The following is a 13,824-nucleotide window of genomic DNA, read 5'->3' on the forward strand; positions in this document are numbered from 1 at the left end:
GGGTCAGGCCGGGGTCGGGGTCGGGGTCGCGGTCGCGCCCGCCCGGCCGGGCGGCGGTTGGGCGGCCCGGGGCGGTGCTGACGACAGGCCCGCCCGCCCGCGCGGCCGGGGAGGCGGGACGGGGCGGGGCGCCCGCTGCTTCCCGGCCGCAGCCATGGCCGACGAGACCCCCAGGAAGGGCGCCCTGTCGGCGCTCGTCGGGCACACCAACGGCCTCACCAAGCCCGCGGCCCTGGCCGCGGCCGCCGTGTCGCCCAAGCCCGCGGGCGGCGGCGGCTCCAGGAAACTAGTCATCAAGAATTTCCGAGGTGGGTGCGGGGCGGCCGGCCGGGAAGGAGCGGGGCGGGGGGAGGCGCGGGGGGCCCGGGGTCGCGGCTCCTCCCGCCCGCGGCACCGGCCAGAGGAACCGGGCCGCCCTGCAGCGCACTTCTTCCGCCGCCAGCGGTACCGGCAGCGTCCTGCTCTCGCGTGCCGGGGTCAGCCGGCGCCTGCGGACCTGCGTGCGCTTCCCGCTCGGGGCTCGGCGGCGGCGAAGGCGGAGCGGGGCTCGCGCGGCGGCCCAGCGGACCCGGGGGGGGGGGGGGGGGCGGGAGATGGTTCTGTGAAGCGCGCCCGCCTCACTCGGGCTCTCCGGACCCACAGACAGACCCAAACTGCCGGACAACTACACGCAGGACACTTGGCAGAAGCTCCACGAGGCGGTGAGAGCCGTGCAGAGCAGCACCTCCATCAGGTACAACCTGGAAGAGCTGTACCAGGTGAGGCCCCGCCGGGGCGGGCGGCGCTGCCGACCCGCCTCGCTCGCTTGGGTGCTGTCACGGTTGTGTAGGTGACACACCGGTCCAGGGCCAGGAAGTGTGGTGCGGACGCGGGTCGGGTGGTCCTCAGTGTTGTTTCAGAGTCGGAAATGAGGGAAGTAGCGGGAACGCAAGCATCGGCCTTCCGCAAGAACAGTAAGAGTCCTGGGGCGGCGTGTCCCCCGGGTCATTGCGTGATTCATTGGTGGTTGGTGGTTGTGGGATTTTTATTTTCAGGCTTAAGCTGCCTGGAAAGATAAAGTTATGCCATTTCGGGAGAAAGATGTGTTTCTAAGAGCCACACGACTGTCATACTTTTTTAAATAGACATGATTTGTTGTAACTTCACGGTTACATAGGACACTCTCTGCGCTTCTGGTTCATAGATTTTCTCATTTTGTGATTGTTGCTATTAAGACATGCAGACAGATTTTGTTACGTTTCATGTAAAGATGTTCCATTTTTAACACAAAAATGGTCAAAAGTACATGTTACTATTTGCGTATTCCATTTATAAGCAGACTGGTTTCTCTGATCTTCCATTTGTAAAGAATGGCACTCATCAACTAGTCTGTTATCTATGTTTTAGGTAACAATATGATACCACAATTTCTATTAAAGGACTTGAATTAAAATTTTTCTTCTGTTTGCGTGAGTGATTACATCATAAAAACAATGGGGATTACAAAAAAGTACAAAGAAAAAAATTAAAACTATATATACTCCCATCATCCAAAGAAGACTACTATTGACAGTTTGATACACATACATCCCTTTTTGTCTTAAATCATCATAAGTTTATTCTATTTTTAGATCAACTTTATTAAGGTATAATTTATACATAATGTGTACTTCAATACATTCTATACTGCCGTGTAAATAACCAACACTACAGTCAAGATGTAGAATGTTTCTACGTGAAAAAGTTTGTCTCTCCCCTGATCCACTCCTTGCAGACCACTGATTTCTGTGGCTATATTCCACCAGTCTAGCATCTCCCTTAAGCGGAACCTTCATCTTCCACTTGGGATAGTGCTTGGGACTGTCATGCCTACTGTGTGACAGTAATTTGTTTCTTGGTTGCTGAGTAGTGGGTACCACCATTTCACCAGCTAACAGGTATTTGGGTTTCCGGCTTGGGGCTGTTATGCATAAAGCTGCTATGAACATTAACAAAGATGATTTGTGTGGACATATGTTTCATTTATCTTGGGTGAATATCGAGAAGTAGGGGCTCAAAGCCCTAACTTTTTAAGGCATTTCATGTTTTCAGAGTGGCTATACAATTTTTTTTTTTAAGTTTATTTATTTTGAGAGAGCATGCATGCATGCTTGCTTGCAGGGGAGGGGCAGAGAGAGGGAGAGAGAGAATCCCAAGCAGGCTCTGCACTAAGTGTGGAACACAACATGGGGCTCGATCTCTGGAACCGTGAGATCGTGACCTAAACCCAAATCAAGAGTGGGCCACTTAACTGACTGAGCCTGCAGGCTCTGGTATCTGTACCAGCAGGTGTAGGGGAGCTCCAGGTGTTCTGCAGTCTTGCTAACACGCGCTATTATCAGTCTTTTTGATTTTAGCCACTTGAGTGCGTGTGTAGCGGTCTTTTGCAATTCCATATGAGTTTTAGAATGTTTGCCAGTTTCTACAAAAAAAGCCGACTAGTGTTTTGATTAGGATCATGTTGAATTCCAGATCAGTGTGGGGAAAATTGATATCCTGATATCGTGTCTACTGATTGATCACAAGGGACGGCTCTCTGCTTCGTCTTCCTTCATTTCTCTCAGCAGTGCCTTCTAGTTCCAGTGTGTAGGTCTAATACAGCTTCTATGAGGTTTAGCCCTAAGCATTTCATATTTTTTTTGTTTATTTATTTTTGAGAGACAGAGTGCAAGCAGGGAGGGACAGAGAGCGAGGGAGACCCAGAATCTGAAGCGGGCAGCTCAGAGCCTGATGTGGGGCTCAAACCCACGAATTGTGAGGTCATGACCTGAGACGAGGTCAGACGCCTCACTGAGCCACCCAGGCACCCCAAGCATTTCATATTTTTAATTGTATTATAAATAATAGTTTTAATTATTGGTTTTCACTAGTGTATAGAAATAGAAATTATTTTTATACATTGGTTTGGTATACTGCTCTCTTACCTCTCCTCCAGTGGCTTTTTTGTGGATTCCATCAGGTTTTCTACGTAGACCATCATGTCGCCTATGAACAGAGATAAGAGATGGTTTTACTTCTTTCTAATCTGCATGCCTTTTAATTCCTTTTCTTACCTCAGTGCACTGTTCAGAACACCAGAATGACGATGAGTAGAAGTGGTAAAAGCAGACAGTTTTTGTTTGGTTCCTGATCTCAGTGGGGAAAGCCTTCTTCAGGCTTTCAGCATCGAGTGTGATGCTGGCTTATCCTAAGTGCCCATCATCGGGTTGAGGAAGCTCCTTTCCATTCCTAATTTGCTGAGAGATTCCCAGAAGCGCATGTTGGACTTTGATGAATTCTTCTGTAACCGCTGGGGTGGTCATATGACATTTGTTTTCTTAGTTTATCGCATGGATTGACTCTTCATGTGGCAAGCCCATCTGGCAGCTGCAGGACAGATCTGAGTTGGCAGTGGTGTGTTACCCTTTTTTGTACTGTGGGATTCAGGTTGCTGTCACTTCATTGGTTTTTGCGTCTGTGGTCATGGAGGATGTTGGTGTGTTGCTTTCTCGTACTGTATTTGTCTGAGGTTGTCTCAGAAATGAAGGCCTCATAAAGTGAGTTGCGAATGTTCCCTCCTTTTCGTTTTCTAGAAGAGTTTGTATGGACTTGGTATTATTTTTTCCTTAAATGTTTGAGAGAGTTCCCGGTGAAACCACCTCGGCTTTGTGGAGAATTCGTAAACCACGGACTTCTTTGGTGGGTTTGGAGCTCTTCGGGTAATTCGTGTCTTCAAGTCTGCTAATCTTCTGCGGCATCTAATCTGCCCGTAGTGCCATCTGGTGAAAGTTTCATCCCATGCATTGTTTTTCTCTCTAGGGGCTCAATTTGAACCTTCTCAGTATCTTTCCCATCACTACGTAACTTCTGGACAGAGGGGATACAGTTATAATAGCTGTTTCCGTGTGTCTGTCTTCCAGTTCTTTCCTGTCGGCTTCTGGCTGCATTCGACTGCTTTTTCTCCCCTTTAGGTGTTGTGTTTTTCTACTTCATCGCACATCTGATAATCTTTGATTGACTGTCACACAGTGTGAATCTTGATTTGTGGGTAGATGTTTTTGTATTTCTATAAATATAAATATTCTTGTATTTCTATAATATTCTATAAACATTCTGGACATATTAGATTATTTGAAAACCTTTTGATCTTTTAGAGTCCTATTTTTAAGATTTGTTAGGCAAGACTAGAACAGTATTTTGTCCAGGGCTCATCGCCCCACAACTGAGTATTCAGGGCCCAGTGTCTTAATGGCTTTCCAGTCTGGCTCGTAGGAAGGTGCTATTCCAGGTCCCGTGTGGGCACCAGACCCTGTTGTCCCTTTCCCTGTCCTTAGCAGTTTGCTCACACACAGGTGGCGAGTCCTTGAGGGGGACCCTTAACCTCTCCTTGCTCATGTCCATGCCCTCTGTGGCCACACGTCTTCCCTGTAGACCTTTGTCTCGGAGACTCGAGCCTCAGCTCCCGGCCCCCTCTCCACGGCCTGGAAACAGGGACATAGGAAGGGAGCGTCTGAGCTCGTTTCCCTCCCAGAGGTCACTGTCATTCACAGCCCAATGTGCGATGCTTCGCAGACTGCTATTTCACACGTTTTGTGTGACATTTGGTTAATTCAGGCAGAAAGGCTAGTCTAGTCCCCTTATTTCATCTTGGCCAGAAGCAGGAGTCCTGTCAGGTGTCTGAACTCTCATAGGTTTATTAGTTTAATAAACTGCTATATCTTGCAGCCAGGTTTCTTTATTCTTCTCTTCCTGGAGATTTGACCATCTGGGATCGATTGCCTGTCATCTTTCATAGAATGACTTTGCCATACCTTTTACCCAGCAGTGTAGTTCATAACAGTCGCCGCATGTGTTACCATGAATGAACAGTGTGGTTTATAACCGTCACTGCACGTGTTATTATAAACACTAGTTCCAGGTGCCCTGGGTGTCTGTGTGCATCTTGACACCCTGAGGGCTGGGGGTGCTTACCCCCAAAATGGAATCTCACATTCCATGGGGCATCCCAGGAGGCAGGGGCGGCGGGGAGGCAGGGGCGCAGGCCGGCTCCTGGCCACTCACAGAGAGGTACCCGGTTTCAGGTACCTCTCTGGGGAATGAGCTGCTCAGATCTTTTGGAAGCAAACGGGGTAGAAATAGTAAGTGACATCATTGTGTAGTTATTGAATGTTTGCCTTATCCTGATCTTGTGATAAAGCAGTCAGTGCATTTACCTGGTGTTTCAAAGTACAGTTGCAGTTTTTGCTGAGGTGGTGTGGTATATACTTCGCGAAGAATTTTGTGTGAAAGTGACAGTTCTCACCAAAGTATGAAAGTTTTTTTAGGTTTTTGTGTGGTTTTTTTGAGGAAGTTTTCAGGATGATTTGAGGGAGAAGCTTTTACGTTTTGATATTGATTAGTCTTCCCAAAGTGGGGTCTCTTCTCCCCCCATCAAGGCATCCCTTACCACGTGGACACTTTAGGAGGCCTCCCTGGAGGAGAAATTAGCTCCCGTGTGTCTGCTACAGTCCACCTGTTGTTTCTCTGTAGGAGGGAGGTTCAAAGTGTGGTGAGAGGAGAGTCTGCACAAACGTATGCCCTGTCCACACTTTCCTCCGACAGAGCTAAGGCGAGGAGACTTTCAATGCCCAGATCTTTTTAGTCTGTTTTTAAAGATCTGAGTTTAGGTCTGGAATTAACACCTGCGGAAGAAAGTTTATCTTGTGTGTCTCCTGCCTATACGTTTTAGTCCTGTTTGCCAGCATAGTGGACAACAGATAACTGAAGTCTGCATTTTCGACAAGGGTTTCAGGGAAAGGGCTAAGTGCTGATTTCAGGCACTTTTGATGCCCAGAAACAAAGCCATCATGGGAGACTTACTGTTCTGAGGAAAGCCATGCTATCCTGAGTCACGGACTAAGGTCTCCGAAGTCCTCCTGCTTGGTGATGATTTAGTGAAGGGGAATGTGGGGTTAGGTGTTGAGTGTGTTAATAAGATGGCTCAAACTGATCAGACTGATTGAAAAGGCCCGGAAAGTAGTAGACACATATAAACATGTTATTTGATGGACCGATTCGAGAAACTAACAAATTAATCAACAGTGAGCTCCATACAGAAGTTGCTCAAAAACAGAGGTGAATATCCAAACTCAAATCTATTCAGCTTAATAGAAAGGATTTCATAAATCAGCAGTTCTGAGCACTCAGTGGGATTAGTCGTCTGTGTTCAGGAGTTGACTGTGAACATCTGGGAACTGGGAGTCAGGGTCGGTACTGCAGCCCACGCTGCCCATGTTGGCCATAAAGCCCCCATCCAGGTGACTTCCGATCCCTCTCAAACATACTCTCTCACTCAGATCTGAGCTCTAATTTAATTTCTGCATCGTTCTGTACTCGTTTCCTACGGGCAAGAACCCCATTAGTGCTTTCTTCCGAGCGGTGAGTTCATGACCTTTCAGTGGGCCCACGATTGAGTAGGGTCCTCCTTCAAGACCAAGTATCACTTACAGAGGGGACATAGCTGCCCCCCACCCGGAACTGTGCATGTGTGCCAGGAGAGCACTGTGCCGGCCTCCGGCTGTCAAGTGTGAGCTCTGGCGTGGCCCCGGCCTGTGCGCCTCTCTCTGTAAGGTTGGCCCAGGTGTGATTTTCCCCAGGGCTGGGGGCTGGCTCTCATTTTCCCTTCATCTACATAAATACGTGCTCCTAGTATCTGCCTGCTTTTCTCTTTTACGATTTCTCACACTACGGTACCCTCCACTCCTTTTTCTGTCTGGTCTCAGCTTTGGCCTTCGAGGCTTTCATGAAACAGATCGTCTTCCAGGACCGTGTGCTCTCATTTCATTGCTCCCGTGCGTTCCCCCCACCCCACGGCTCTCTTTAATGTCCTGTTGGATATTCCACACTCAGGGCCAAGTATGTTGGGGGCTGCAGCTCCACCCTGCACAGGGACCGGTGTCTGACCTGCCGTATGCCCATCTGTCTGGCTTCAGTGCACTTGTCTGTCCCAACACAGACGACAACCTGGAGAGGGCTTGGGTGTGGAGGCCTGGCAGACTTAGATTACAGAGCTGTGCCTGGGCAGTTCGGACAGGCGGCTTCCGCCATGGCTGAGTGAAAGCGAGGAAGACGCTAACACAGGGCTTCTCCCCCTCCTGTCATCCTTGGATTAGCTGAATTCCTTCTGTCTGCTGTGCCTCTTACACATGTGAGGGGTAACGTGAAACACACCGTACCGTTGGACTCCCAATTCACACCCCACAGCGGGCACTTCTGCACCCCAAAGCAGGACTCTGTCTCCAGCACTTCTTTTGGGGAGGGGGTTTGTATGTTGTGGTGCTCCTGTAACTGACAGAAGAGTCAGCCAGGGGCCCTGCTGGGCCGCACTCTCTCTTCCAGTGAGGGTGCCTGTAACATGAAGACACCAGCAGTGACTCAGCAAAAGACACGGAGAAAGGACAGCACCCACAGCAAACCTGTCTACGCCAGGGTTTGGCTGGAGCTTGTAACAGGCCCCCGGGTTCTGTTTTAAGAAAAGATCTTAAGTGTGCTTCATGTAAATAGTAAATATGTGCCAAAGAGGACATAGATGAGAAAAGGTGTTGTAAAATCAACAGTGACAGCATGTCACAACTGGGGTAAGATTGTTTTGAGGACACTGACTCCTCCTTCAGGAATGAGAGCAGGCAAAGTGGTTCCGTGAGGGAGATGTTCCGTGAGGGACACGTACTACCAAGCTCATCTTGATTTTTACCAAAGAAAATACGTTTTCTTCATGTATTGCATCAAAATCGTTTCATAATAATTATGCTTATGGATCTCCCAATAATTAAGTTACTGGAGCAAAAGCATTTGTCAGCAGGTTATTTTGGGTTTTCAGAAACACAAGGATAGATCTTTGAAGTATAAAGATAGGACTACAAAGGGAAGGAATTACAGGGTTTGAGAAAGAAATTCGGGGCTTTTAACAGTGTAGATGAGCCCTTATTTGTAGACCAAGGCAGCACGTAGGGGAATGCCGTATTGTGCTGTTGCACTGATAACAAACTTGCTAAAAAACAAGTTATAATTTTTAATATCTTCATTCCGTGTTCCCTTTTGACCTTTGTGAATGTGCATGTTTTATACAGTAGTGATTACTGTATTTATTTAATTTATGTTAATAGGTAGCAATCTTATAATCCTAAACATGGGAACTATTAATATTTACAAGTCTTGCTACAACAAATAGCTTTATAAAAACTTAAGTTACCTATTTCCTCAGGAATATAGTATTTGATTTAAATTCAGATTCTGAAGTGTTTCCCCCATATTTTTTTAGATGATTCAAAACTAGTCAGTAGAAAAAACGACACTTCTGTTTTTAGTATCTCACTTGGATTGAATGAGATGCTGGTTTTGTACATGAAATTGGAAAAGAAATGTTATTAGAACCAGTGAGAATATGCAAACATTATTTTTTGATGTGGATAAAGATATTTTAAGAAAAATGTTTCTGCTTAAAAAACTTGTTTCTTCATTAACTTAAGACAAGCCTAAATAAATTACACATGCAGCCTGCAGAAAAATATATAGGAAACAAGTACAGTGTAGCCGGTGTGGCCTGGGCACTCAGGAGCGTCCTCACTGTGCTACAGGCAGAAACTGCCCTGATGCTCGCCCACCTGTGTGGAAGGTGGTCACTGAGGGTCCGGAGCAGTGATTTCCTGACGTGGTTGCATGTTATAATCATCAAGGTAAACTCATCCACCTTTCCAGTGTCTTCCACCTCAGATGAATGTATGGGAACATCCAGATCTGTTTTAAAGTCCCCGGGTAAGAGTGGTGAGTGGCCAGGTTTAGAGACTGCTGCACTAGAAAAAAAATAGGGCATTGTAGATGCTCAGATGTGTGCAGGGACGCCGCGGGGTCCCAGGTGTCATGGGCTGACATAGGTGTGCCGTCCAATCTGTGCTCGGTATTAGCTGTTGTTACCTTTTTTACCAGACCCTTCCTGGATTCCAGTATTCTGACAATAATCACCCTGAACTTAAACATAACAGTTTATTTGTAGTTTTTGTAAGTATGAAGGGGGTGCTTGTCTGTTATGATTGTGATTTTATTTACATACACAGGTCTTTTTAAAGAACGAATTTGTCATTCATGGTGAATAATTCACTTGTTCCTTTTGTTTTTAGGCTGTCGAAAATCTCTGTTCTCACAAAGTCTCCCCAACACTCTACAAACAGCTGCGCCAGGTCTGTGAAGATCATGTCCAAGCACAGATCCTTCAGTTTAGAGAATATCCTTTTTTTGGCTCATGAGTTTCTATGCATTACCTAAATCTCTTGAGGCTGAACATTAATAGGATAAAGATGTAGTGACTGTTGTTAGTATTAAAACAACAGCTTTCAAAATTCCCATTTATTTATAAAACAAAACCTAACATTTGTTTCACGTGACCTAATATAACAGATTTTTTTAAGTGGAATTTTTATTATTTACATTATTTATCTGATTAAAGCAAAAGAGTGTCCATTTATTGGGTGTGGTTGAAGTGTTTAGGAAGACTTCTGAGAAATGTCTTAATTCTATTCTGCTGTCCTTCATTCTTGTGAAAAACCATCTATATTAGTTATCTCTGATGTATAACAAATTTCCCGCAGACTTGGCGACATAAACAAGCACCCGTTTGTAGGCTCACGGTTGTGTGGGTAGGGAGTCCCAGCTCGGTTCAGTGGGTTCTCAGCTCAGGGTGTCACTGGCTGAAACCACGGGCTGGCCGGTCTAGGTTTTCCCACAGACCGCCATCCAGGCAGAACTCCTGTCCCTCTGTTGCAGGACTGATGTCGCTCTCAGCCCCTGGAGGCTGCCCTTGGTTTTTTGCTTCAAGGCCTCTTCTTTGACAGCATGGTTAGTTGCTGCTTCTGAGCCAACAGAAGAATGCCCCTCTCTGGTCTGCTGAGACAGAGTCTTCTGAGATATAACCCACCGTATTCCCAGCCCGCCCACCAGTCAAGAGAGGGCAGTCTAGGCAAGTAGGTGGCCGGGCATCTTCGAGTTTTGCCAGCACACCACGCAGGACCAGTGTCTGCCAGGGAGACGGGGCTCCTTACATCCTATCAACAGTCTGGCATCGGCCCAGTGCTCCAGCCCACCCCCACCCCTTTATTAGTCTCGTTGGGAGGGAACTAGGAAGTGGGTTTAATATTACAGACACCTGCTTGTGACTGCACTTTTCCAGGTCTCTTTCTTAATTTGCAAAAGTAGGTAGTTGGAGCCTACTCATTTCTAACTCTTGTTCTAGCTGAAGGAGTCCTTTCTGTCCCATCACCTTTCCCTTGAGAAACTAAAGCATTCAGAGTTTGCTAAAATCTCTCAGGGCAGCTGCCACAGCTCTGTCACCTGCTGTCGAAGCTCTGGATTATCCATGGCAATGAAGCCCACATGGCCTAGAGCAAGGGGGTCTTCCCGTAAATGGGTGAGCAGAGTCCATTCTGGTTCTATTGTATTGGCATCTGTAACTGCACCTGTGCAGAATATTCTGGCAGAGCTCAGAAATCATGAGTCCATTCGAGACAAAGGTGACCATACCATTGGACCTTTGGAAGATGGCCAGTAGGCACCACGTCTCTGAGGCATCCTCTGAGGACACACAGAGGCTCCTCTCCTACCTCAGTGCCACAGCACAGGATTCTCAGAGGCTGGGTGATGGATCCAGGAGCCCATCTGAGATGCTGACTTCTGAAAAGGAGCCTGACTCCCAGGCTTCCCAGAAGTCAGCAGATTCCCAGGTGTCCTCTCCTGGGCCTACACATGTTAGGCTGAACTTCCCAGAAGTCACCAGCAGATTCCCAGGTGTCCTCTCTGAGACAGGCACATGTTAGGGTGAACTGCTGTGATTGTTCCTAACCCAGCTGTCCCAGGTTACTCAAGACTACTTCATGATTACCTGATCAAACTATCCTCCTGCCAGTTAATCCTACCTTGTGGGTTACAAGAATGTGTTCATTAATTCAGTCATTCAGCAGGGACCTCCTTCCTGTCCAGACCTCTATCCGACAGTAGGAAATGATGGCATCGCCTCCATTCTGCCCTCCCAGTAGTCCTGGTGATGAGATAGAAGCGGGGGGCAGGGTCGTTGCATTTCCTTGATGCGACAAAACCATGTTTCTAGAAACTACGATGTATTTCATTAAAGAAGAAAGATGAAAAGATACTCTGCCATATGAATTGTCATTGGTGTGAGGCATCTTGAGTTCCAAGATATTAAGTTATTAGAATCAGGGACAGGAACTGCAGTGCAGGAAGCAGCTGGGGCAGAGCTTTCCAGAGGAGGGGACACTGGAGTCCCATCATGGAGGACCAGTGGGGTGTGGCCAGCCAGAGGGAATGAGCCATCGGAGAGGGGCGCTTGTGGGGCGCTGTGGGACAAGGCCAGAACCTGGGCACACTGGTGGAATTTGAGGCCGTAATTCTGAGTTGCAGCTTGGGTTTGAATCTTTGTGCACACTCTGAAAGGTCTGGACTTAAGTGCACATCTGAGGGCCCCTGCAGGTATTTGAAGCAAGAATCCAGTGCAGTTGTATCATGTTTGGCAGTGATACAGGCAGGATGAGACTGGTGACAAGGTGGGCCAGAGGTAGCACTTCCTTATTTCAGAGAAGGGGGCGGGGCAGGGCTGGAAACAGGAGTGAAGTAGGTTCTGGCCCTTTAGAGCTTAAACCCCAGGGAGACTGACGAGGGCATAAAGGTAGGCATTTATGTCAGGGTGGTGGGAGTTTTTAAAGGCTCGGATAAGCCCCTGGGGTGTAAGGAAAGGGCAGTCAGGCGCGTGCCCGCCCCCAGGAGGGGCTGTGTGCAGGGGGAGGGGTGGCTGATGGGGGACACAATCCTGCCCTCAGAGCTCATTTTGCTGAAAGGGTGGGTAGCCTCGCCAGACTTCAAGGGGTCGAGCAGCAGAGCTGTTGCAGATGCCCAGGCCCTCAAGGCAGGAGTACTCCAGGGAGAGCATGCTGGGGTGTCTCTGGTCTCTGGGATGTTCCTGTAGTTTGTATGTGGCTGCTTTCTAAGGTCCAAGGACTGCTTCCTCCGCTGTACTGGCCGCATGCTGCTGGTGAGGACAATGGAAGGAGTGCTCAGGGAGGCCAGGAGGCCCCTGGTAGACAGGCGGTAAAGGACTCCTATGGAATTGAGTCAGCTACTGTGATTTTCTTACACTACTGACTCTGTTCTTTCATTCATGTGTTTGGATTCTACACTTACCTGCTCCTTTCGAAATAAGTTCCCTGCTATTGATGATAGGCCTTTCCCCACGACCATGGCTTCCTGCACATGCACGCCTCAACAAAAAGCAGCGCATGCCGAACGCGGCATCACTCAGTGCAGAAAGGAGGCTGCGCCACGCACCCAGGCTCAGTTCAAAAGCTCCTCTTCTATGACAGCAACCGGCTCTCAGTGGAATCTGAGCCGGCCAGCACCTGTGCACAGAACTCACTCTTCCCACCCCCAACTCAGCTCTAGGGCATCGCCACTGTGGTGAACCGCAGAAGGGCCAGCCTGCCAGCCTGCAGCATCTGTGTGGAGTCCCACATAACAGCAGCATGGTCCACGCGGCAGAAGGACAGAGGTGACCGGCGTGTTCACGATTTCCTGTGTCTTCCTATTCCGTAGATGACGGCAGGCTTTGGGCTTCTTTACGAAGACCCTCCGTGAGCAGCGTGTAGCCCGCGTGTACATGTGGAGCGCCGGTAGCAGGCTGGGTTTGTGTGTCTACACGGCGCGGCCCTTGGTTAGTGCTGCGGCTCAGAGGTGAACGTGACAGGCTTCCTGCCTCTGTGGACTTTGTAGGCTAATGAGGGAGGCAATAATTCAATCGTCCAAACCGTGAACTGTGACAAATGTTGTGGCAGAAAATGTCCTCTGCGGTCATAGCAGGCAGACCTGATTGAGGTGAGGGGTGTCAGGTGGTGGGCCGGGGTGAGGGCAGCTTGTCCTTCTGCACACTCTGCTGGGGTAGGAGAGTGGGGTAACCCAGCTTAGCGTGGGCGAAAAGAGAACCAGTCACTCTTCTACTTGGCGTGGGCGCTGTCTTTTGGATTTCTTCCTTCTTGTTGAATCCTTGTAGTCACGGGCACGTGTATTCGCACTTTGCCACGGGGTATTCCGTGTTTGCTGTTTGACACCTGACTGACCCCTCTCAGTACACTGCTTAAAACCTTAGCTAGGCCTGGCCCTTCTCCAGACAGGAGGGGACAGTGTTGGGAGCCTATGATGACAGGCGGTATGTCTTAACGCCCCGAGGGTGCTCATGTGAGGCTCTGGGCTTTGGTATGTAGAGGGCTGGAACTCGGTGCATGCCGGCCTTACCGTTTCGTACTGTTTTCCATGCGAAACAACCGCAAGTGACGGCTTCACCTGGCTAATTGAGGAGAAGCATCTCTTGTAGTAAGCCCTACACGCAGGGCCGCTCCCTCCCAAGGAAGCCCTGTGCCGGGCCGAGTGCTGCTTGCTCGCTTTTGGTGCCCGCACCATCCGGCGGTGTGGGACTGGCTAGTGGGAGTCTCACCCCGGGCAGCCCCACCTTCCGACAGAGCCTGGCCCCCCAGCTGATGCAGACTGCCCTGGAGACCTGCCAGGGTGTCAGCAATTGGCTTGTGTCCAGCACCGGGTGCCAGAGCTGCTGGGTCCCTGCTACATGTGCTTGTGACTTACTCTTCATTTTTTTAGACTGTCTGTGTCAGGTTCTCATATTGTAGGCCACTGTAAATTTGAGCAGTCATAAAAGATTTCTTCCGGAATAACATGTTAACCATTGAACGACTAGGTTTTTGCTAGGATTTACTATTTGTGATTTATTAGCAAAGCCCC

General features: G+C 48.7%; 1 protein-coding gene across 1 annotated transcript in view; it reads left to right on the forward strand.

Annotated features, from left to right (window-relative positions):
- The first annotated feature begins 3 nt into the window (after positions 1 to 3).
- The window catches only part of CUL4A (cullin 4A), a 46,491-nt gene continuing 32,670 nt past the window's right edge, over positions 4 to 13,824 (forward strand). The window contains exons 1-3 of the mRNA XM_023253394.2: positions 4 to 308; positions 643 to 758; positions 9,153 to 9,256. Of these exons, the coding sequence (XP_023109162.1) occupies positions 155 to 308; positions 643 to 758; positions 9,153 to 9,256 (374 nt within the window). The 5' untranslated portion in view covers positions 4 to 154. The remainder of the gene's footprint in view (positions 309 to 642; positions 759 to 9,152; positions 9,257 to 13,824) is intronic.

The sequence above is a fragment of the Felis catus genome, chromosome A1 (assembly GCF_018350175.1).
Source record: "Felis catus isolate Fca126 chromosome A1, F.catus_Fca126_mat1.0, whole genome shotgun sequence".
Taxonomy (NCBI): Eukaryota; Metazoa; Chordata; class Mammalia; order Carnivora; family Felidae; genus Felis; species Felis catus.